The 24,486-nt window shown below is 40.2% G+C and overlaps 1 protein-coding gene across 3 annotated transcripts; it reads left to right on the forward strand.

Annotated features, from left to right (window-relative positions):
* Window positions 1–3,494: 3,494 nt before the first annotated feature.
* ATP6V1C1 (ATPase H+ transporting V1 subunit C1) lies at window positions 3,495–21,376 on the forward strand. 3 transcript variants are annotated; one of them, XM_035546229.1, is made up of 13 exons: window positions 3,495–3,608; window positions 8,243–8,424; window positions 9,707–9,774; window positions 10,928–11,013; window positions 11,820–11,914; window positions 13,614–13,705; window positions 14,773–14,871; window positions 16,311–16,379; window positions 17,479–17,571; window positions 17,661–17,754; window positions 18,250–18,347; window positions 19,461–19,587; window positions 20,769–21,376. In XM_035546229.1, exons 2-13 carry the CDS (start codon window positions 8,293–8,295, stop codon window positions 20,862–20,864), a joined length of 1,149 nt encoding a protein of 382 aa, XP_035402122.1. In that variant the 5' UTR covers window positions 3,495–3,608; window positions 8,243–8,292; the 3' UTR covers window positions 20,865–21,376. The 3 variants fall into 3 exon arrangements, with proteins under 3 accessions (XP_035402122.1, XP_035402123.1, XP_035402126.1); XM_035546230.1 differs by lacking the exon at window positions 3,495–3,608 and adding an exon at window positions 4,279–4,441; XM_035546233.2 differs by lacking the exon at window positions 3,495–3,608 and having other exon boundaries at window positions 8,370–8,424; window positions 10,908–11,013.
* The last annotated feature ends 3,110 nt before the right edge of the window (window positions 21,377–24,486 follow it).

The following is a 24,486-nucleotide window of genomic DNA, read 5'->3' on the forward strand; positions in this document are numbered from 1 at the left end:
TTTTGGCCAAGGCTCCCGCACAGCAGGCGTGGATTTCCAATGAGCGCGCTGGCATCTGGGGACTCCCCATTGCTGCCTGGTGTGGCACACGTGCTCCAGGTCATATGAGTACTGTGGGGCTATTTGAGCCCAGGGTAATGTTACTTTCATCACCATTTTTTTCAAATGGCAGCAGCTACTTCCATAGCCCATCTCATGTGTTCATATTTTCGATCTCCAAATCTAAAGAGCAATCACTGTCTGCAGCTGGTAAAAGATCAGGCCTAAAGGGCAGCACTGCCACCCTGCTGCCCCTTGCCTAACTCCTAGGTTAAGCTTTCTGGATTTTAAAGGCCCAGTAATTTCATCTGCAAATAGCTCGGTGCACCCCTATGCACACTCAAGTCAATCTGTGTTTACCCTATGCATAAGTGTTTTGATGAACAAAAATGAGTTATTCGATTCAAGGCTGACTGTATGCTTATGTGGAGAGTTGGTCTTCTTTGACATAAATTTGTGTTATAGAATTGGATTCGTATGCAATGATTTAAAGGGATAATTATTGTGCTATTTCTTTCAGACTTGTGAGTCTTCATAAAAATATCCTTGTCAGGCCAAATGGAGCAACGACATGGATAAGTATGTTTATAAAAATATTAGCGAACATATCTGATTAATCTACCGTACAACTACTCATACTGTAGCAGCTCTGGTGCTAAATATTCCTTTGCAGTATTCTCCATGACAGCGTTTACAATTAGTGCATGCCTGGCTTAGGTTTCTCACTTACAGGTTGCTTAAAGACCATGTTGAAGTTCAATCTTATTGTGCGTTTAGTCTGAGGGTGCTAATATCCTGATTATTTCATTTCTGTTAATTCTTTTTTCCATTGTTGTTGTTGTTTGTTTTCTAGTGAAGCATTACAGGTTGCCTATAGGCCTGCTTTGTACCTCTTTGATCTTAATTAATGAAATCACAGATATTTTTACAAAAACAGCCACATTAGGCAGTGGCAGTTCCTAGGTACTTGTCCTCAGAATCCCCTCCTGCAGTTTTACAAGCCAGTTGTCATCACGCAGGTCAGAAATGTTTTCTATTCCTCTGTTAAGTACTTTATAGTATCATTTACTAACTACTATGTTTATTTATAGAGGATAATGCCAAGTTTCCGTCTGATAGCTTGGAGCTATGGATCACTCAAAAATCTTATCTTGTTCCAAAAATAACATAGCTAATGACTTGCATTTGCTAGTTAGTGTTGGTATATGGCATATATTGCTACATTTACAGGAAATAGCTTGTAATAATAATGAGAAAATGTGCCTGTTGCTAAGTTTTACAATAATTTCCACTGAAAACTGATTGAATGTTAATAACTGAGCCATTAAGAAATGTTTCTTGATGAAATTTGGAATGCAGGTATTTAAAAATTAGTTTGCACACTTTTAATGTGGGTAAATTTCTTTTAAAGGAAGTACTTCTTTACTGAAAGGGTTATTAAGCATTGGAATGGGCTGCCCAGGGAGGTGGTGGAGTCACCATCCCTGGAGGTCTTTAAAAGACGTTTAGATGTAGAGCTTAGCGATATGGTTTAGTGGAGTACTTAGTGTTAGGTCGGAGGTTGGACTCGATGATCTTGAGGTCTCTTCCAACCTAGAAATCTGTGTCTGTGTGTCTGTGTCTGTAAATTTCTTCCTTACTGGATTATTTTAAGAGCATGCTTTTTTTAATACTGGTATGAAAAATATTTCTCTAACAAAATTGTACCAGTAGGAGCATGTCTAGGATATTATGAATGGCTGTGGGCAGTTCGGTGATGGGAATATTTTTAGAAGCCTCTGGTGGCTGAAGAACAACATGAACGGCTACAGGAAGACTGACTAGCCACATCAGTTGTTGTTTAACAACATTCATGCTTTGAGCTTGACTAAGCAAAGTCTGGAACAGCTAGATGTATAAATACTTACAGGGGAGAAGACCACTAGACTAGAGGCCTGGAGTTGCTCCCAGAGGCATGAAAGCACATACTCTGCTGGGATGGGACTGTGTGAAGTCACCTTTTTGGTATCTGCTATCACATCTGTGCCTTCTCTGTACTGCCAGTGGAAGGGAGTTCCCCATGATCCACCTGTGGCTATAGGCTTGTGCTAAATTGTGCCCACTTGAAAAAAAAAAAAAAAAAGAAAAAGAAAAATATGAAAGAATTGCTTGGTTCATCAAAACCAACAAATCACCACAGGAGTTGGCTTTTCGTGCATGGTTCCTGCTTTCTCCAGATAATACTGTGAATTAAGATGATAAGCAGTTTCAAACAATAAAAGGAATTGACTTCTCTAGTAATACATCAATTTTCAGCCTGGTATTTTTCACTTAGGAATTACAGTGCAAAGTAAGGAAAAGGGGTTTTAGTGCCAAAATAAAACTGCAAGTTTCTTTCTAAATTCATCTTTTCCTACTCTCCACCTGCCTGCATACTGTCTTCTTTCCCAAGTCTTTCACTGTAGGTCAATAGCAATAAAGCATTTAAGTACACATATACTGATAGTATTGATCAGTGAGCTGCCATCCCATTTTCCAAGACCGCTTTCCAAGAGTTTACCTGACAAAGTCAGACAAACACAGCAAGAATGAACCCATGGGGTTTCAAACCTGAGTAGCCTTCTCTCTCCTAAAGGCATAATGATATTTAAAGACATGGAAGTATTAGAATGAGTCCAGAGAAGGGCCAAGGAGATGAGAAGGGCTGGAGCACCTCTCGTATGAAGACAGGCTGAGGGAGCTGGGGTTGTTCGGCCTGGAGAAGAGAAGGCCCCGGGCAGACCTTACAGCGGCCTTCCAGTGCCTAAAGGGGGCTACAGGAAAGCTGGGGAGGGACTCTTTATTGGGGGTGTAATGCTAGGACAAAGGGGGAATAAGCTTTAAGCTAAAAGAGGGGAGATTTAGATTAGATGTTAGGAAGAAATTCTTCACTCAGCGGGTGGTGAGGCCCTGGCACAGGCTGCCCAGAGAAGCTGTGGATGCCCCATCCCTGGAGGTGCTCAAGGCCAGGCTGGATGGGGCTTTGGGCAACCTGGGAGGTGGGAGGTGTCCCTGCCCATGGCAGGGGGCTGCAACTGGGTGGGCTTTAAGGTCCCTTCCAACCCAAACCATTCTGTGACCCTGTATAAAGCCTGTCTGCAGCCAAGGCCACTCTGACCCGTATGTGGCTTGCAGCCTCTCACTGCCTCACCCAGCAGGATGCGACCCCCTGCCTCTGGTCACCCAGTACCAAGAGCCAAGCACAGGGCTGTGGGTAAAAGAAAATAACACCAAACTTCAGCATTTTCTCCCCAAACGGCGCCGATGAGTTCACCAATTGTATTTTCCGCCATGAAACGCCAACCTCTCCCCATCCCACCTATTTCCCTCCTTTACCCCAACAACCACCAAACCCCAGAGGGGCAGAGCCCGGTCGCGAACCCGCCACCCTCGGGCTCTGAGACCGGCCCGGCCCCGCCCCGCACCCCCCCCGCCCCGCCCCTCTCACCCTCTCCTCGTGACCGGCGCCGCGGCGGCGTCAGCTGAGGGCGGCGGTCACGTGACGCGGGGCGGTTGGGCGGGATGGCGCCGTGACGGGGCCGCGGCCGCCGGTGAGGACGGCGGCGGGGGGGGGGCGGGGTAAAGGGGTCCGGGGGGGGGGGGGGTGTCGAGGTTTTGGGGCGCCCCCGAGGCTCGTTCCCGGCCTGTGGCACCGAGGAGGGCTGAGGGGGAGGCCCCGGGCCCGGCTGCCTCACCGGGAGGGGAGTTTGGGGGGGGGGGGGGGTGGAGGGCGAGAGGCCGGCGTCAGGAGGGGTTTTGGGGGGCAGGGCTGAGGAGAAGATGGCCTCTGGGGGCAGCCGGGGCGGCTCCGGGCGCTGGGAGCTGGCTGGGGAAGGGCAGGCCGTGGTGCCTGCCTGCCTGCCGCGATGGGAAGCCGCAGTGCAAATCCCGTCTTGGCATCGCTCGGTGTGTGTGTCCAAGCACGTCGCAGAAAGGACTGCTCGGAGGTTTCGTGGGGCGCATCAGGGCGTGCTGCCTGGAAGGTTTTACTTCTGAGGTCCCTTTTCCTCCTGCTGTCCTTTTTTGTTAACGATACAAAAATTAAGCCCTATCAGTTATGGGTAGCCACGCGAAATCTGCTCAAAATAATATATCGAACCTATTTCGGGTATTGCAGTAGCTGGGGTTCAAGCACAGGTAATTCAGCGGAAAAGCTTCAAGGGAGGCGATATTCCAAGAACGCCGTGTAGATGAGTTGCATTTATTTGCCTAGCAGAACACCCTGGCAGTGTTTGTGTTACATAAACCACTGTCTGAGGGCTCATGGAAGCCTTTATTGCGCTTCAAAGTCGTGTTGCAGACATGTTTATGGGAAGGCGTCAAGAGGAATTCAGTGGGACGCCGCTCAGTCCTTCAACCTAAAATGACAGAAGTGTGTTCTCAGGTATTTGTGCTATTAAGCCCTTAAAAGTGGGAAGTCGCATTTTTTGTGCGTACTAAACAAGGTGAAGGGGGGGTCAAAGCATCACTGGTCTCACAAGATTTTATTCGTTTATTTATTTGAGATGCTGATGCTTCAGTTGAGCGGTATGAAAATAATAATTTAATGACCTTGAGGTTTTGTAAGAATCGATGTGGCTTGCTCAGTGCTGTATATAAAGCTAGAATTCCAGAACCTCTTCCTGGAACTGCTAAACTTTGGTTCAACCTGGTCTGCAGAGAGGTTTTTCTATAAGCTTTGCTTCTTATTTTCCTGGCTTTATGGGTTTTCCACTTTTTTTTAAAATTTCTCATTGTATAGCAAGCCCTTCATGCTTAAGTTGGTAAGAATATACTTATAATGACATCTCAGAAATTGTTTTATTTCTTGACAGCTTTACCAGATCCAGCAGAATTAGCAGCATGGTTCCTGCTCTCTCAGTATCGCTGTGGTGCAGTATGGAATGAAAGTTAGCTTGATGAACTGTGTTTGTGCTATGGCACTGCATATTTTTAAGTTGATGTATTTACGTGTTGTAGACGATGTCATTTATGAATTTGGATGTCCATTTATGAATGTTTCTGCTCTTTTATGAATGTACATCAGAAATAATTGGAATAATAGCTCAAATAGCAAAAATAGCTGACAGTAATTAGGTAAAACCATCCTATGACAAATTCCACTCAGCAGTATGTTACAAAACAGTGCCAGTTGCATAGGTCCAGGGTGTAAACAAAAGCTCATTTGCCCGCTCCTATTGCTTCTTGTAGGTTCTTTCCCTGGGTTTGTTATCCAAGAACATAAAAGCAGGGACATCTGGGGAAAAATTGACTGGAATAATGCAGCTAGTGCTCACTGGGAGTGAGGAGGGTGAGATGATGGCTGGTAGACAGCTCTTTGTTTGGGTTCTCCTCCCTACTTCTGCCTTAGATACTCTGCTTCAGTTAAAGTTTTCAGTTGCAATAATTAGCTAAGTAGAGAAAGGAAAGAAAGTTAATCACAGGTTTGTTAGCAGAGAACTTGAAATTTTGAATGCCCCTTCGGGGTTTTCTTGGGATACGAGGTAACCAGAGGCTGAACAAAATCTGTTTCTGCCAGCTTGTTTTAAAAAACTCACAAGAGGGTTGTTATTTGTGTTTTTGTTGTTGTGTTTGTTTTTCCACGTAACTTAGTTTTCAACACAGAATGCTTCAGACTTTCAGTTGAAGTCAGGACTACATCCTTTTACAGACAGCGCTTAGCACAGTGAGATTCCAGTACGGATTGGACTGGAATTTGGGGGTGATGAGATAGTTGTACAAGTGCAGTTTAAAATACCATCAAAACTACAACACTGAAGAGCCTTCTCGGGGCAAGGTGCAGCTAATTCATGGGCAGTATCCAGGTAATTGCTTGTTATCCTTGTAGTTCTGTTGTTAAGGCCAAAACGAGACCGCTGCTAGGTTTTACAGGCTGCTGAGATGCCACCGCTTGCCAGCTTACAAATACCTCTTGACCTAAAGAGAGAATAAGTTTACTGCAGCAGTGGATCTCAGGGAAGACTACATACCATTATTTCCAGTTCAAGGGAATAAAATAATAGTTTAGTTTAAAAAAATACCTGTCAGCATACTTAAATGATCCAAACCCTTGGTATTTCCTGCCTTTTTATCCTCTGGTGCTCTTCAAGTGTAATGGCTTTCATTGTGCAGGGGGACAATATGTATTTTTGGCTGGCTGGTGTCTGTTTCTGTTTTTCTTACTGTTCTATTGCACTTCTCCTTTTTCCACTTCTTGTTCCTTGTTCCCTGTAGTTCTGATTGCAAACTCCATCTTCCTTACACAGAACAAGCATCCAAACAAACGTTTAAAACTTTTCTGTGAAGCTTTTTTCCTGTGTATGTGTTTGAAAATCTTTCTGGGACCATAAAAAAGCCGTGATGCTGAAACTGGTCAGTGTGTCTGGCTGGAGTAGTGCCTGGTTATCGGTCTTTCATGTGTCTGGCAGTGTCGGTACCCCTCCCTGCTGACCATTTCAAATAATCCTGCACCGAGTGGGTGTCTGGGATGGGGATGATCTTACTTCCCCTGGTTGTTGGAGTGGGACAGAGCTTTTTGGAAACCAGCCAGGCAGAGAAAAATGGTGGGGGGAACAGGGAAAAGGTGTTCTGTGGCTTTGTGATTCCTGGAAGTGACAACTGCTCCACCTTTGCTTGTTTGCTTTGAGCAGTAGAAAAAGATGTTGGTTATTGAGTTGAACAACTCTTTTTTTTTTCCCCTCTGGTATTAAGGAATCATGAAGTGCTCTAGTTCACTTTTTTTTTTTTTAGCATGATTAAATTTTTGCTGCAAGTCTCAGGTGTTTGCAGCCAGTTATGTTTATGGTAGCCTTGTCAATATTTAGTCTGCGCAGTCAGTCCTTGAAAACCGACTTTAAAAGATTGCTTTCAGTAATTAAAGTTTTCCAATTATTCTTTGCAATGGATCCATTAAAGATTTTTTTTTCCTGGGGAGAGATGTTTAGATTTTTTTTTCCAATCTGTAATGCAGAGAACGAGACTGTCATTGTGCACGTGCAACTGTTTCCTTATCTGGTGTAATCTCTGGAAACTTTATACATTTTCTGGAAGGTCTATTTGTGTTTTAGTGGAAAGCATGAGAACACAGCGTTCCGTCTGTTTTACTGGACAGGAGCCTTGGATTTCTGTGCTCCGGCTCTTCTGCCTGGTGCGGGGATACTTGCTGCTGCCACCTGAACTTCTGCCTTTTATTTAGTCAACATCCATTCCAAAGCCTCTTCTAGTCTTAGTGTAATCGTGTCCAAGCAAAAGCCAATCTAAAGCTTAGCCACTTGAGTGTGTGTGTGAGCTGCAGGGATGTCTCCTTGCGTGGGTGAAGTTTACAGTAAACTTGACTGGGTCTTTTATAGGGCCAGGGTTCAACGAAGCGTAGGAAAGCGTAACGTGCTACGGATTCACCGAGTTTGGCAAGTGTTAAGGAAGATAATGCATCTAAGTCCTCAGAATAAGAGGAAATTTTGTTTTTCTTCAAAACGTTGATAGTAGACCTCCAGTGGAGGCCCATTATGTGCGATAACACGGTAAACATTTCCCTAAACAAGCCCTGTAACAAACTGTGTTTAGTACTGGATCTCTCTTGATAATGTTAGCGTTAGTATAATTTTATTGAAAGTCTGCAATGACAACAGAGGTACCGAGACTAGAATAGAGCCCCCCTCATGTTGAAATGCTTAGCTGCTGGGAGAGCCCTCTTAGTTTATTCACTTAAGCAAAGTTTGCCTAAAATACATTTAAATGACGTATTAATTGACTTTGAAATACTGTTCTAATCTGAAAAGTGATTGGAAAGGCTCTAGTGTCAGAGCTGAAATATGTTTCTCTTCCATGTACAGAGAAAGCAGTCTGTTACAGAGATCTTGGAGATTACATAGAGCTTTGAAAACGTGATTTGGGTCTTCTGTTATTGGATTTATTTTCAGTTAGATTGCTGATAATCTTTTGTGGAGTTGCAGATGTTAATGTTGCAAACTCAGCCTTTAACTTGCAGGATGGGCAGTTTAAAAATACTCTGCAACCGTGCAAATGTGATTTGGGAGATAGGAAAAAGTGAATTTGGAACCACATGATACTCTTGGTAGAATCTCTTCCAGTGGCTAGGGGACTGCACTTCAGTTACATGGAACAGGATGATTTTTCTTCAGGCAAAGCTTTAAATCCTAAACTAATGGCAGATATTCTTTCTTCCATCCCACTTCCCTTCTACTAGCATCTTGCCCCTGTCTTCAGAAGCAGAAAGCATCAAGATAAGAGACAAAAATGACCGAGTTTTGGCTCATTTCTGCTCCTGGGGAAAAAACTTGTCAACAGACATGGGAGAAACTACACGCAGCGACCACAAAAAATAACAATCTTTCTACTAATTCAAAGTTCAATATTCCAGACCTGAAGGTACGTAAGCCCCCTGTCATGTCCTAAGAAGTGTGTTTGTTTCTTCAGACTAAAACTGTAGGTGATGAATACTTGCAGACTTCTTAGAGAAAACAGCTGATGTCTTCTGATGAGTATGTGTGGATCTAAACATTAATTTAGACAATCAATTATCTTTTCTCTGGAATTAAAAGATAAAAATTTCTCATACTGTAAGTTTTAAAGGTTCATCAAATTGCGTTCTTTCAGCTAATAAAGCAGGTTTTTTTCCACAGGAAGCAGTTGGGGTCTCATACTGCTAGCAGGTAGCTGGAGAAGAAAATTAGCTTTGGAAATCAAGGTGCAAATGGAGATTTGCGATCCAAGTATTCAGATGACATGATTTTCTTTTCTTTTTTTTTTTACACTTCTGATGTGTCTGCTGCTGCTTTTCTGGCTGAGATGCAGCAAAGTGGCTTGATTTAAAATAGGGGAGATGACCAAACAGTTACTGCTTTTTCTGTGTCCAGAAGTAGCAATTGTCTCCAGCTGAGAGCATTTCAGTGTGACTAGCCAGTGTGTGTTGCAGAAAATAGGAAGGAAACCATTTGAGCTATTACTGTGAGAAGGGAAGAGAAACAAAATCTGAAAGCAGTTTCTCTTGGTTAACTACAAGTATCAGGCTATGGAAAAGGTAGGAGGCATCAGGAAAAGGTCTGACACCAGCATGTGTCTTGAACAAAAAGAATGGTGAACTCAGTTTAATCCTTTTGTAGGTGAGAGATTATCAAAATGAAGGGGAAAAAATGCCACTCCTGTCTGTCTACAGAATGGTTCAAGTTCAGGTGGCATGCTGCCTCATTCTGCCTCCACTAGGGAACAGACCCAGAGCACACGCTGTCTTTTTAGAGCGTCTTCCATCTGCCATAACTCATTGTTCATCATTAGCCCATCCTGAGTTATTTCAGGAGAAGTAGTCCCTCTTCTTACATCTAGTAATACAATCAGTGTCAGTCTCTTCCCAGGAGCTCCGTGGATGTGAGCTAGGATGACCTTCAACCTAGAGGGTACCTACAATATTTAGAGAAGTTATCGCTGAAAACTCCTGTGGCTCACTACAGTTATTAACGATTGTTTTTGTTTCTATTCTTTTTATTTCCTGTGAATTAAATTATTCCTAAAGGGGGCAGAGGCTGAGTATACCTTAAATTTATATGCAATATAAATAGTCTGGCTTCTGTGTATTTAGTTAAACTGTTTTAGAGGTGTTTTCTTTTTCTAGGTTTGTATACAATTGTTAATGCATTTTGATTTTTCCTTCTAGGTTGGGACACTGGATGTTTTAGTTGGTCTGTCAGATGAGCTGGCTAAGCTGGATGCATTCGTGGAGGGGTAACAGTTTATTTTTACTAGCATGTAAAATATTTGAACAATGATGTGATGGTTTGCCAATCCGTAATGATTCGTGGGCTTTTTTCAACCTTTTTAGGTTTCATAGTGATCCTTTGTATGCAGTCAAAACAGCTTAGCCTACTGAAATCAGCTTATTTCCTACTATCTGTGCTTGGGGGGGACACTTCTTGTGGAACAGTGGGACATTAGGCATTGATGAAAGCTGGTTCTCCCTGTAGTAGTGCTGTGTGGTGCCAGATTCTGGAGAGCTGGTCAGAATTGAGTATGGCAGCTGCAGAAAGTGATGGTGAGATGGAGTAAAATGCATTTTAGCAAGTTAGAGTATTCTTTATAGACTTCAGGAAGGTAACACATTTCTTAACCCACTGAGATGATTACACAGCATTAAAATTTAAATGCAAAGGCTGTTTATTTTGAAGAAATAATGGTCCTTTGAAAGTGATTTTTGAGCTAATATAACTAAACTTTCCGTAGCCAGAACTTGTGGAGCTATCTTCTGTTTCAAGGAGAGAAGTATTAAGTAGTTGTTTTTAAACAGAACAGGAAAATGTTTGGCATGGCACATGTGAGTAATATTAAACATTAGCTTTTCTACTGGAGAAGGCAGGTCTTGTGCCTCAGATCTCATGAGGGTTTTGGGCTGGGTTTTCCCTATAGCTCTTTGGTTTTCTTTCATTTTTCAGTGTCACAGTTGCCTTGTGTTTAATTTTTATTATTGATGATTTCTACCTCACTACATATTTTGAGAATGGGGTTAGGATTTTGAAACATTCACAGACTTGAGAAAAGAAAAGGAGGGGGAAAAAATTTGGAGTATAGTGGGATTACACTTGAAAGTGTCAACCTTTATTCCCTGGAGGCAGGGGAAGTAGCTTAATTTTGTTGAGAACTGAGGAGTAGCAATGCTCGAGAATGATTTAAATAAATTGACGTGTATTTGAGTTGGTCTCCTTCAGATAGCAAGCCCAGTTGGTACTCTTGAAAAGCTTATGTGTAAAGCGTTCAACACTTTATACCTGATCCAATCTCTTAATTTCCAGACGATATCATAGAGTTTTAGGAATAGCATTTCTCAAAATGGCAATTTTTTCTTTTTTTTTTTTTTTTATTAGCTTTATCTTTCATTTTTCAGCGTTGTGAAGAAGGTGGCCCAGTACATGGCTGATGTTCTGGAAGATAGTAAAGATAAAGTTCAGGAAAATCTTCTGGCTAATGGAGGTAAGGAGTTAACTGTAATACGTACATCCTAAGAGAGGTAGGAGGGAAGGCGGTGATCCAGACACACATTTAATGCTGCTTCTGGTTGATGTTCTGAAAGCCTAGTTTAGGTATGGAAACATATTTTCCCACGGGTCGTTTACCCTGAAAGGAATGATAGGATCCAAAATAGCAAAAAAATTACAGAGCTGCATATTAAATATTCACTTGTAGAAGCCTTTTGATCCTTTAAGGCTATCATCAGAAGTTCTTAGTGGAACATAAAAATGGCTGTTACTGGTCATTAAAAACGTTCTTTGTACTGGTCTGTCATCTGAATACCTCCTTTTTTTCATAAACTGTGATGGAGAGAAGTTAGTATGAATGGATTAACGTGAAAATAAGTGCAGCAGTCCTAATTAACACAATTATTTTAAGAGAGGGACTTGGGATAGTCTGTCGTATAGTTTTACAAAACTGCTGCTTCAAATGAGCCACGTAACAGTCATAACCCTGCCTTCTCCCAGCCATTTTTCATACAAAGCAAAATAATGGTTGATTTTGTCTGTGCTTCTCCAGCCATCATAGTTACTAGTAAATACCATTTTAGGGTCTACAGAGATGGAAAGATACCAATATCTGAAGGCAGAGGTCACAGGAAACTGAAGGTTTTGGTAGTTTATTTTCAGATTCCTTAAGCAACAGGTTACATGTGTGTGAAGGTCTACAATAGTCTCTTACAGTACTCTTCTGTTACAATATTCCTAAATGGAGTACATCAGTCATCTTATTGTCTGTCTTAACAAAGTCCCTCTCCAAAATTTTAGTTGACTTGGTCACCTATATCACAAGGTTCCAGTGGGATATGGCCAAATATCCGATCAAGCAATCCTTGAAGAATATTTCGGAAATTATTGCAAAGGTAAGGTCATTTGTTTTATAAAACATTTTTGCTTGAGTTATTTTATGCACATTGTGTAATACTCAAAGCTTTTTTTCCTGCCAGGATATTCATGCTTTTAACAACTCCTTCCTGGTGCAGACAAGTGAACTTGTGTGTTACCATAAACACGGTCGCTGTGTAACAAAGTGGCATAGCTGTTAAGAAAGATTTATTTTGTAAAAATAAAATCTGGATACCCAAGCTGAAGTGCTGTTTGTAGTATCCTGAAGTGGTGTATGCCAGCAGAATGTTTTGTCAACAGCCTGGGCACAATTAAAAGGAGAGTTTCTTACCTACATGCTCAGATACGTGCCCCTGGCAATTCTCGTGTACTTGTACCTACTTACTGTGGTGGAGGAGAGAGTAGGCAGTGGTATAATGCCAGAGCAATGCTGCACCACGTTCTTACAGCTACCCAGCTGTTTGCTAAGTACACTGATTTTTAAAATATTTCATTGTACAGGCTGATAGAAGTATGAGTGGATGTTTGAGAACTATTTATTGCTTAGTTTGGTTTGTGTCTTTCAACTCGCTGCCAAACGACCTAACTGGGAATTAACTACTTTTGTAATTATTCCAATTAATCTAGAGGATATGTTTGAGAAGGGTGGCTTACTTGAGGAGGACTGGCAAGCCAAATACAAGTCAGTCTAAACAGTGAAATAGTTACAGTCTTAATATAAGAGTTTCATAGATGATCAAAAGGTACCAGAGTCATTAAATGGAGAATGTTGCTAATAATTAGACAAATGCATTTATTGTCTGAAGTAAATACATTTGTCTGAAATATTGTTTGTGTCTGTCTGAAACCGGCCCTGTGCAACTCCAGACATTCTGAAGTATATAAACTGTTACTGATTGTAGAAAATACCTGTAAAACAGATTTGCCTTTATATCTGTAAACCATTGCCAATGTAAAACAGCAGCAGATGACTTGGTGAAGGGAGATGGTGATAGAACTTATGGTATTTTTCTTTTAAAGTGTACAAAATGGGAAATAACTCCAGAAAAAAAAAAGTGGTAATACTTAGAATGGCAAGTAATAACAGCCATTTGGAATGAGATAGGTGATACATCTAGTTGATACTCTTATCTTTCAGAGTGAGCAAGGCTGTTCATCTCAAGGAGAAGTGCAAGAAAAAACATGCAATAAGCAAATACAGTGCAGCAGAGTCTCATCTTAAGTTGTAGATGGTGCAAAGCATTATTGGTTTGCATTACTTAAATCTTGATTTGCTGCTCATAAGACTGTACCATCATTTTTGCCACTGAAACTCTTGAGAGGAAAGTGTGAAAAACAGCTGAAGGACAGGTTACCCACTGTTAACCAGTAAACTTGTATCACAGTGTGAAGGTAAACTTAAATAATCTTTTCTGTCAGCTGAGCTGGAGGGTGGTAACCTCAAGCTGGTGGAGTTGATCAGCTGGGTGCATGTCCAGTTGATACCACTAATTCAGAAGAGGATGTGTAATTCTTATTATTGGTTCATTTTCCTCTATAGGAATTCTAACCTAAAATTTTCTGAGTCTTGAGTGAAGCTTGTTAAGCCCTAGAGAAATAAACATTTTAGCTTGTGTATTTTTCATTGAGTTCTTGTTAGCAGATGAAAGATCTAAGCTTTGAAATTAAGAAATCATTTAAAAACTCAGTTCTTTAGACACTTTTTTGATCTTCAAGGGAGTAAACCAGATTGACAATGATCTTAAAGCAAGAGCCTCGGCATACAATAATCTAAAAGGGAACCTTCAGAATTTGGAAAGAAAGAATGCGTAAGTCACATTTAATTTTTTTGCTAATGCAATGCAGGAGAATTTTCTAACCATGAGAACTTAGTAATGTGTGAAGCTGGCTCTAAGCTTAATGTGTTTTTGAGGCATTTATCAGTCTTGAGTAGCATATGTGATAGAAGGATGCTTATTACCAGCTGACTTCCTGGTAATCTCTCACTTGTGATTGGCAAGTGATAGTGAAATAGACAAACGCATGTACAAATCGTATAAATTGCTGAAGCCCTTGAAAGAAGCTTGCTGTTGAAGTGGTGTGTAACACTGCTGCTTACGTGGCTAGCTAAACAAGGAAGTTTTTCCCTTCGCTCCAATTTGTGCTCTAGGCATATCTATATTAATTGGGTGTCTTCCCTCAGAAGCAACCAGCAGAGAGACAGCTGTTGCATACATGCAAGTGACAATAAATTAAAAAAGGACCACGTGCTGCCTTGTCATGTACACATGACAAGTAGCTGAGATACAGTAGTTCTGTCCAAATATGGTTGATTAATTTGACTCAGCCCTCCCATTATCGTTAATGGTAAAAGCCTGGTGGCTCATTCAGGTCTGTGGGTCAGACTAATGATAGCTGTTTTATGAGGGAGCCATAAGTTCCTTGTTAAGCCATGGTAATCTGTCAGCTAAGCCCCATTAAATCTGTGTAGGTTCTTCTTTTGTGAATAAGGCAATGTGCAGCTGCTTTAAATTTTCATTGGGGTTCTGTATGTAGGTCTGCAGTAGCTTGGTTGTAACTGAGGTTCCATATACTGGCCTTCACAGAGAATTTAATGGTTCTTGTGTTCTTAGATCAGTTTTAAAAAGAGAACTTGGCTTCTTAAGTCCGTGAGGTTTTTGGAATATGGAAATGACACAGCACTGAGTGAGCTACTGATAAAAAGTAGTGAGCTACGGAAACTTTTGTGTATATAACATTCATGTAAGGACTCTTTGTTTACTCTGCCATACTGAATGCTTAAATGAAATATGTTACACTTTCAAGCAATAGAAACTGTTGTCTGTACCAGCTCAATTTTTAAATGTTTGCTCTGATTGTCTTTGTTTCTCTACAGAGGAAGCTTGCTAACCAGAAGCCTTGCTGATATTGTAAAGAAAGAGGACTTTGTACTTGATTCAGAATACTTGGTCACATTATTAGTGATTGTACCAAAGTAAGTTTATTGCTTGTCTGAAGAGCAGGATAAAATAATAAATTTAAATCAAGCAGTAGACCCCACAATCCTATAATACTGTAAGAAAAGATGACTGAAATTGCTTTGAGTTTTCCTGGATCTACTAACATATACGTGTGGACACCTACTGCAAATGAGCCTGTGTGTATAATATTCTGTTGTTTGTAGGAGCTCACCGTAAGCAATGCTGAGTGCTTGTGAATTTCTTTCGAGAAACTGGGAATATAGACTTAGGTCTCTTATCTAGTATTAGCCGTGGTGATTCATGCTGCAGAAAGTATCCTTATGGAAATAATAAGTACTGACTGAAAACATGAGTTGTTTTCCATTAGAAGGCTTAGTGATAGAATTACCTGGGTTAGCTCTATGCTGGCTTTCACCATGTAGTTAACCAAGTGAACCCTTTACTTTACTCCCCACTTTTCCAGGTTGTGAGAACACTGCTTTTGTATTTCTCTGTCTCTACTCATGCAATAGCGCTTATGTCGCATTAAACCTTTAACATGAAACTTTAAAATGGACCTGAGGAACAGCCTGTTCCTCATCTGAAATAAAACAATAAAAAAAAAAAAAACACACCCTTTTCCCCTGGCCAAGGAAAGTTGTGATACATATGCCTTCAAAACTCTTGTAAAATAAAGGAAAATGCCAAAGCTTTGGACAGCTCGTTCTGCTTTGTAGTGCTAGCCTGTCTCCCTGGAGATGGGCACAAGGAGAGTTTCTAACTTGTGAAGACAGCGTGTGGGCTGTTTATTGCATGCAGTAGTAGTCTGTCATGTGTAAAACTCTGGTGAAGGCAAAACAGGTGCAGTAGTTCTAGCAGAAAACTGGTGGTTAGCATACCTCGGCTGTTATTTTTCTTTTACCTTTGACTTATTTTTAGTGTTTTAGGGGTAGAATCCCTTCACCACCAGCTACAGAAAGGCAGGGCTTCCCAAATTCTCAGTGGTCTTTTAGGCAAGTGCAAGACTTTGGGGAACCTGTTTGCAGTTGTGGAAGAAGTATTCCCTTTAGTAACTCAGAAGAGCAGAGCTGTGTGAGGAGTTTCTGATAAACCTTGACAGTTAAGTCCATTTGGCCTTCTGAGAACAATATTGAATGATGACTGATTTAATTTCATCGTTACTTGACTTCAGAAATTGTGCACCTGTCAACTTCTATGAAGACCGAAGATAAAATATTTCTCACTTTGGCTAATGTAGTTTATTTAGCAATAATCTTAAAAAAAAAAAAAAAAAAAAAAATGGTATTAGGAGAATTGTCCCTGATGGATGACTTTTGTATTTCTAACAACATACATCTGTGTTGGAAGATGTGATAATTAAATGCTTTTAACTTTTTAAAAAAAAAACTTGACATACTAATCTAAGATCTTCGTCTACAATGCTAAAAGTAATCGCAACCTGTGTGCTCTCTAGGTTAAACTATAATGACTGGGTTAAGCAATATGAAACACTAGCAGAGATGGTTGTGCCACGTTCCAGCAAGTAAGTTGTCAGATGTTAGATCTCACATTTGCTTGTGTTACGTTTTTTTGATCTTTATCTGTATTGACTTTAAATTCTAAAGATTAGTCTAAAGCTTGTCAAAATGTCTAACTTTATAGTTTTATCTGAGTCAATCAAGCTTGATTATGTTGTTGCGTGCTAACAAAGGCCCTTGGTACCAAACTGGTGCTGACGTTTATGACGGGGAAGATGAATGCCAGGATTTGATTAACAGGGTTAAGCCACTTTAGCAACTTTGTTACCACATCAAGAATAAAGTCAACATGTAGCATAAAGCATTGATGTGGTGTTAATTTAAATTGACAGTCGGGTTTTGATAGGGTAGATCTAGATAGGTGATACTACTAACTCCGTGCCACTTACAAAATCTGAGGTTGTTCTCCCTTACATCACATTTTAGTTGGATCAACTTCAGCCTAGATCTGCTAATGATTCTGATTTAATTACTGGGGAAACTATCGCATAGGGATGGGTAAAGAAGAGGTGACTTGTTCAATACAAGTGTTATACAACAGTTTGAGAAAAAATATAACATTGAGAAACAGTCTAAATCTCATCAAGGCTTTTTCCTCAAGGTGAATTCTCAGAATAGGCATTATATTGAAGTATACAATAGTAAATCTTGGCATCTTCTTTAAAGTATATGTAACACTTGCTAATCAACTTCTGTTGTCTTAATTTGTGTACTTCTGTATTTTAAATCCATTTCCTTTTTCTTTAGAACATACATTTCCAGTAATTCTGTAGTCTAAATTTTTCAGTACTAAACTGACTTCAATTCCCTTTCCAGTAAAATAATTTTATCTTGACCAAATACATAGGCACGTATGAAGTGCTTCTGAGTGGTGAAGTGTCTGAACATGAAATGCAAAGTGCCACTCTTTACTGAGGGGGTAATTAAGAGTGGTTGCTATAGCTTCAGTTACTTTCTGTAGAGAGCGTTTTATTTGTGAACTAATCCCATGTGGTTATCTACATTTATATTCCTGCCTAAGTAGCAATAAAGTACAACTTAACCTATTGTATTTCAGATCCGTAGTGACTTGAACCTTAATAATTCTGACTTTTTTCTGCGTAGCGTACTTTTTGAGGATCAAGATAGTTACCTTTGCAATGTCACCTTATTCAGGAAGGCAGTGGATGACTTCAAGCATAAAGCAAGAGAATATAAGTAAGGTTTATTTTGTATGTGTTCTCTCTATTGTGTTTTGAAGCATCTCTAGATAGCCACTTCTGATTTTTATTCACTTCCAAATGCAGATTTATGGTCCGTGACTTCCAGTATAATGAAGAAGAGATGAAAGCTGATAAAGAAGAAATGAATAGGCTGTCAACTGACAAGAAGAAACAGTTTGTAAGTTTGTATAAGCTAGTCATTATAGAAACCTAAGATGTCTAAGATGTGTTAATGCTGCATAATGATTTCATGAGCTTGTGATTCTGAGAACATATTGCAGGGATGACATGACACATACTCAGCCTGCAGCCCAGCTAGTCTGCTCAGGGATAGTTGAGTTGCTCTTAACTGTGTTGAACAAAGTGCTGGGTGTGCAGCTGATAGTATGTGAAGTTTGAAAATGGACAAACATTTGAATGAAATAATCAGATACTATTGAAATGGTCCTTAATACAGTTAGCCCATGACAGGTGGGATGGTGTACTGAACAGACAACAGAATTCTTGTTAAATGAATCTTTACTTTGTAGAAAACTACCCTTGACCTATTATATCAATAGTGTGAACTCTGCCTTTAAGTTATCTTTATATTATGATATAAATAATGAGTATTTGCTTAAACATGCTTAACTGTCTGATTCTTCTGTGTAAGATTTTTTTTCCTCTTTCACAGGGGCCTCTGGTTCGGTGGCTGAAAGTTAATTTCAGTGAAGCTTTCATTGCATGGATTCATGTGAAAGCACTACGAGTTTTTGTTGAATCTGTTCTAAGGTAATGAGACAGACCTGAATAGTAAATTGTTGCAAAGTTTAGGAAGGGAAAAAGCACATCTAGCTCAGCTTTAGTAGCCAGAGGTTTGTGAATGCCTGCCTTCCAGGAAGGAGTAATCAAAGGCAAAGGGTGGGATGCAAGAATAGTTGATGACATAGCTCTTGCTTCCAGTTGTGGAACATTTGAAGTAGATAATTGTGTGTTGTTCGCTCAGTGCTTGATGGGAGTTATAGGTACTCTAGATTGCAGCAAGGCATTTCTGCTGATATTTTAGCTTGCTTTAACTGAACTGCTTGTAAAAAGAGCTTAGCGTATCATCTGTTTAAGTGAGAAATGTGAATAGTTCAGAATAAAAAGTTCTCATGCTTTTAGTGCTATAGTTTGACATCTTGAAATGTGTGCTAATAAACAACAGTTCTTATTCAATATTCTAACTGTAAAGCGCATCTGGTTTTGTTTTCTTCATACCTATCCAGAAGCATAGGTAATAAGTTGACATAAACAGTTGTTGTAGTTCTACAGAAGAAATTATCTGTTTTTTTTTTTTCAGAGTGGAAAGGAATTGATCAGAAAACTGAAAGACTTTTTTAGTTAGTTTTGATAAGAGTTGCTATAAAGAAAACAATTGGAGGAGGAAAAATGCATATTAACTTGCAATCTAGTCTTTTTTCATAGCCGCTACAGGCATGTTTTGAAAACAAACTTGAGTAAAGAAGACAGTTGGACTTAGTTTGAATATTGGCAAATGTTTCCACGTATCTAGAAAGGAGGGTGGAATAGAGACTAGATTCTCCACCTAGTGGCATAAGCAAGGCCTTGCAAGTAGATTACTGGGAATATTCAAAATTCAGTCCAGACTTCAGGTAACTTTTTGAGTTGTGCTAAGCATTCAGGGATTTTAAAGGCATTTAAATATCTGTTCTGTTATTTTAAACTTAAAGTTCCACTTTACATCTTATTATGAACTGTTAAATCAGAATGATTTTATGAAAATGAGTAGACTTTCCTCATCAGCAATAGGAATCTTTCTCAAAGTAAAATAAAACTCTGCTTTGAAATGATAAAAGGAGGTTTATTTCAGCATTTTCATAGTTGTCTGATTAACTTTTTCAGGTATGGTTTGCCGGTTAACTTCCAGGCAATGCTGCTTCAGCCTAATAAGAAAACAATGAAGAAACTGAGGGAGGTTTTGTATGACTTATACAAACACCTTGACAGCAGTGCAGCAGCCATCATTGATGTAAGTATTTTTGTAACTGCTACTCCCATGCAGTATTAGGCTTGTTCTGTCTAAACAAAAATCTAGTGTTACTGAAAAGCTACATCTCTCCGTATTTTTCACAGTTCTCTCACAGTATAGAAAACTGTCTCCTTATAAAAATAACACCTCTACCTTACATTTTTGCAAAGGAAGATAGCATTTAAAGTTGCAACTAATGCATTTGAAGAGCTGTCTAGTGTAAAAGTCCCAAGTCACTTCTTACTGCATTCTTCCCTCTTACTGCATTCTTCCCTGCTACCGATGGAAAGACGCCTTATAGGCTGGGTACATGTTCACATTCTCAAAGAATTCAAATAAAGTCAACTTTGATCTGAAACTAGGCTTAAGGAACTTGAACACATTTACTATATTTTGAGCCCAGAAGGAATACATAAATTGTCCACTGCCTGAGATGGCAGTGGCCTTAAAATACTGAAATGATCTTTCTTCTAGTTGCATATCTGTCTGTTTTGAAGTTCGTATTATTGTTCTTCTCTGCTGACAGAGTCTGAGTTGTGAAGGTGGAGTCATCCTTGCCACCTGTAGAGGTGTCTCATTTTCATGTTTAAAGCTGGTTTGCTGGGAGGCTTATTCTACCACCTTCATTTTGTATTGAAAAGCTGTGCTTTTCATAGTTAAATAAGTAAAGGTAGACCACACAATGAGTTTAGCTATATTTTTAAAAGATTTAAAATGATCTTCCCTGAAATTATATTTATAGTAATGTTTTTTCCAAAGTATTTCAAGGACTCTTTGGCGGAGAGGGGATGTGAGACAAGGTGAAAATGGGATGCTAAGTTTCATGTAACTTTTTGGATCACTCAGCGCCCTATAACTGGCTGAGTTTAACAGTAGTAAAACGTAATTGCAGTCCTTTGCTTTCCATTTAGTGGCAGTGTTTACTATAGCAACAGATGTGAATTATGGATACAAAGCTACTTAGGTTCTGTGAAAGCACTTGTTTCATTTTGAAAAATAGGTTAATATTTGGCCAAGTTCTGACTTGTTGTCTGTTGCTTAAACAGTCACTTGAACGTGGAAATTTAAGCTTGAAGTCTTGCCCGTCCTATTTGTTTCTCAAACACATGAATGTTTTAATCTACTTCTGAATAGAAATTTGAGTTGTAAGAGTATAACTGGCTTCCAAACTTTACTTGCAGGCAACTATGGATATTCCAGGCTTAAACCTCAGCCAGCAGGAGTACTACCCATACGTGTACTACAAGATTGATTGCAATTTACTGGAATTCAAGTAAAAGTTCCCTAACATGACAATCCTCTGTGTTGGTGTAAACAAGCTGAAGTGAGGGTGAAGTACAGTAATACCTTTAACACTCTACTAATCACGTGCTTGCTTCATATGTTAGGTGAATTTTACCCACAGTGGTCCATCTCCAGACATTTTCTTTTTAAAGGAAAGTGTAGGCAATCTGCTTTTAACAATTATGTCTGTAAATGTATATTGAGAGAACCGAAGTATTTATAAACAGAGTGATTTATTTAAGGAAAAGGTCATTCCTCTTTCATATGGTGATCTGTATTAATTCCATTTCCCATTGTTTATTAAAAAAATTGTTTACAGAAGAATAGTGTAAATGTTTATGGCCATTCTGTTTGATTTAGTAAATACACTTGTGTTAACATTGTTGAACTGTGATGTAAAGTATGTAAGATTGGTAAGAAATTGTGCTTTTTGAATGTTGTACAATTACAATCGAAGCACTGTAAACACACAGGAAAAAAAAATAAACATACCTGGGCAAAAGTCTCCCTTTCTTGTGCAACATCTAACTACAGATGTCTGTGTCTAAACTGAAGCAATATATTAAGTCCTAAAACCAGAGCTGCATCCTGTGTGCAGTGGTACAGAATTACCATTGACTTCAACGCAATTTTAAGAGCTGCAGGTATTTCTCCTGCTTTGTGCAGAAATACTCTAGCCACCAGACCTACATGTGAATGTTTTTTACATTAATATCTTCATGACCTTAAGGAAAAGACTTGAGGTAATTATTAGGAAGATGACTGTAAGGTGGGATGCTAACAAGCTAGGATGATAGGGAATCTTTTTGATAATTCTTTGCTCTTTTCATTCAGTTGCAGACAGGGACCACTTTGAATTATTACATTCCTCCTTTGCTTCTTAGTGTTTTTGGTTTTTTTTTGTCTGTCATCCTTTCCTATCCTTACAAAGCAAATGACAGCTTCCATTGAACGTATATAGAGAGGGGTTGTTTATTTCCATTGCAATTATCACACCCATTGCAAATACACTATATATTCCAGCTGCTAAATGTGTTTTAAAAAAACAAACAGCTGCAGTACCCTTTAAAACTGACTTGAATTAAGATTGAGATTGTAACTGCTGGATTTTTTTCTACTTTGGTCCTTAAAATGGAGTGCTGTGAGGCTGTGCAGTGCAGAGCTTTCAGCTGTAGAATCTAATCATGAATCAGAAGCAGTTTTGAGGAATTTATCTCCAAGTCAACAGTGAATCTCTGATTACCGAAAGGAAAGGCTAGCTGTTGAATGCAAGGGTTGCATCTAGCTACTGATAATGAACTGGGATTCTGCAGTCTCTCTAAAAAACAATCTCTTAAAAATTATTTGCTTTTTTTTTTACATGTGGTAATCTTTACAGCTAAAAGGGAAAAGACTAACATCAAGTAGTCAGTTGTGCCTGTACTCCCATGATCCCTCCCTTCCTTCACAGGAGGTAACAGCTGTTTGCTGCCTTGACCTGGTTTTTAAAGTGTGTGAGCAAGTTTAAGGTTTTCCCCTTTTTCAGTCAGCTCCTCCCCTCTACGGATCAACGGTTGAATATTGGAAAAATTGAAACATTTTTGAAAAATAATTGAAAAATATTGAAAAATTGTATTGAAAAAGTATTAAAAAATAATTTTATTATTATTGTCTACGTAGTTGTCTTAGGTCTGAGCTCACTGTAACTGTGTAACGAACTACTTATGGCAAAGTTCCATTTTCCTCCCCCAAAAAAAGCATTTAATCCTGTTTCGGTGATCACAGAAGGACTCAGGCTAAACAGTTCTCTCTGTTCTTCCTTTTAGTTCTTTTTGATTGTGTTTTCAAAACACTTCTACAAACAAGTGCAAGGTAAAGGCTTCCGGTTCCAGTAAGCAGTGCAGAAACAGCTTTCCTGTACGCTTTGACCTGTTCAAGGTAGCTATAGTGCCTGCTGAAGCAGCACTCGCGTCTTCTCAAATGAAGAAGTCCTTGATGCAGGAAGCAAGAGGCAGCTGGACAATAGAATAATCACCCTGTGCTTGAAGAGGAGGAAAGCAGTCAGTGTGCTGAAAGGACAGGTCTGCTGCTCAGGTGGACCCGGACACGGGGGGGAAATGGGCTGGTGGACACCTCATGAGCTTCAACAAAGGGAAGAATAAGTCTGTCTCCTGGAGAGGAGAGACCTGTGTGCCCCAGTACAGGCAGGGGGCTGACTGACCTGCAAGCAGCAGCTCTGCAGAAAAGGACCTGGGACTCCTTGTGGAAAGCAAGTTGCAAACGTAGCACAGTCCAACCAGGTTTGTATTTAGTAAGAGGGTAGCCTACGGGTCCAGGGGTAGCCATCCTTCCCCGTTGTGTGAAATCACATCTGGACTCTGCAGTGCACGGAAAACATTGACAAAATGGAGCAAGTGGGGGCTACCAAGCTGGGCAGGGGGCTGGAGCGTATGGCAGTATCACATACAAGGAGAACCTGGGAGAATTCTGTCCGTACTGGTGAAGAGAATGCTAAGGAGTGATGGTACTGCTGTTCCTAACTGAGCAGAGGATACAGAGAAGATGGAGCCTTCTGGTGGGACTGAGCACTTCTCAGCGATACACAGTAATAAGAGGCAGAGGACACAGCTTGAAATATGGGAAATTCACATTGGAGGCTGGCGGGTTGGCCTTGGTGGCTGTCAGACGCCCACCGTGCTGCTCTCTCACTCCTTCTTCACCAGGATGGGCTGAGAAGCAAGGTGAAAAAGCTCGTGGGTTGAGATGAAGACAGATCGCTTACTAATTACTGTTGCAGGCGAACCTCTCAGGAAAAAAAAAAAAAAATCATTGCCAATTAAAATAATTAGGATGGTGAGAAAGATAAAAAAAGAAACCCACCTTCTGCCCCCTCCTTTTTATCTCAGGCTCGACTTCATTCCTCACTCTTCTACTTCTGTTGCCCACCCCAGCAGCGCAGGGTGGTTGGGAATGAGGGGTTACAGTTGGATTGTAACAGTTCCTTTTTGTTACTCCTTCCTCACCCTCATCCCCTACTCCATGGGCTGTGATCCTTTGGGGTAAAAGTGCTGTAGCGTGGGTCCTCCATGAGCCACGGTTCCTTCAGGACACGTCCACCTGCCCCATCATGGGGTCCTCCACGGGCTGCGGCGTGGGGATCTGCTCCAGTGTCCTCTCCACGGGCTGCAGGGGAGTAACTGCAGCGTACTGCCTTTTGGTGATACACGGAGACTGGAGTTACCTGGGGCCGCAGTGGTTGATTCAGAATTCCTGTTCGCGAGAAGACAACTGTTAAAAGTTAATAATGACAAACTGTGGAGTAACAGAGGTGTCCGATGCTGTTGGGTTTTCCTAGTGGTGAGGAAAGGTAATCTGGGTACAGGAATGGGAGTTAGTCCGTATTAGTTTTAATTCATACCAAAACGCTACAATAAAAACCTCTCTGTGCAGTTTTAATACATTTCCGCAGTTCTTAAAAGAGTCCTGGCAAATGGAACAGGGTTTAAACTGCATAGAAATGGAAAGTTTTCATTCCATCTCTGAGAAGTACGCCAAGTGATTAGAATTAAAGTAAAAAGGAATTTGTGGAAGAAATGAAGAGCATAGTCCTCTCCAGAATGCGAGGAGTATGGAAAT

Source organism: Cygnus atratus, chromosome 2 (assembly GCF_013377495.2).
Source record: "Cygnus atratus isolate AKBS03 ecotype Queensland, Australia chromosome 2, CAtr_DNAZoo_HiC_assembly, whole genome shotgun sequence".
In the NCBI taxonomy this organism is placed as follows: domain Eukaryota; kingdom Metazoa; phylum Chordata; class Aves; order Anseriformes; family Anatidae; genus Cygnus; species Cygnus atratus.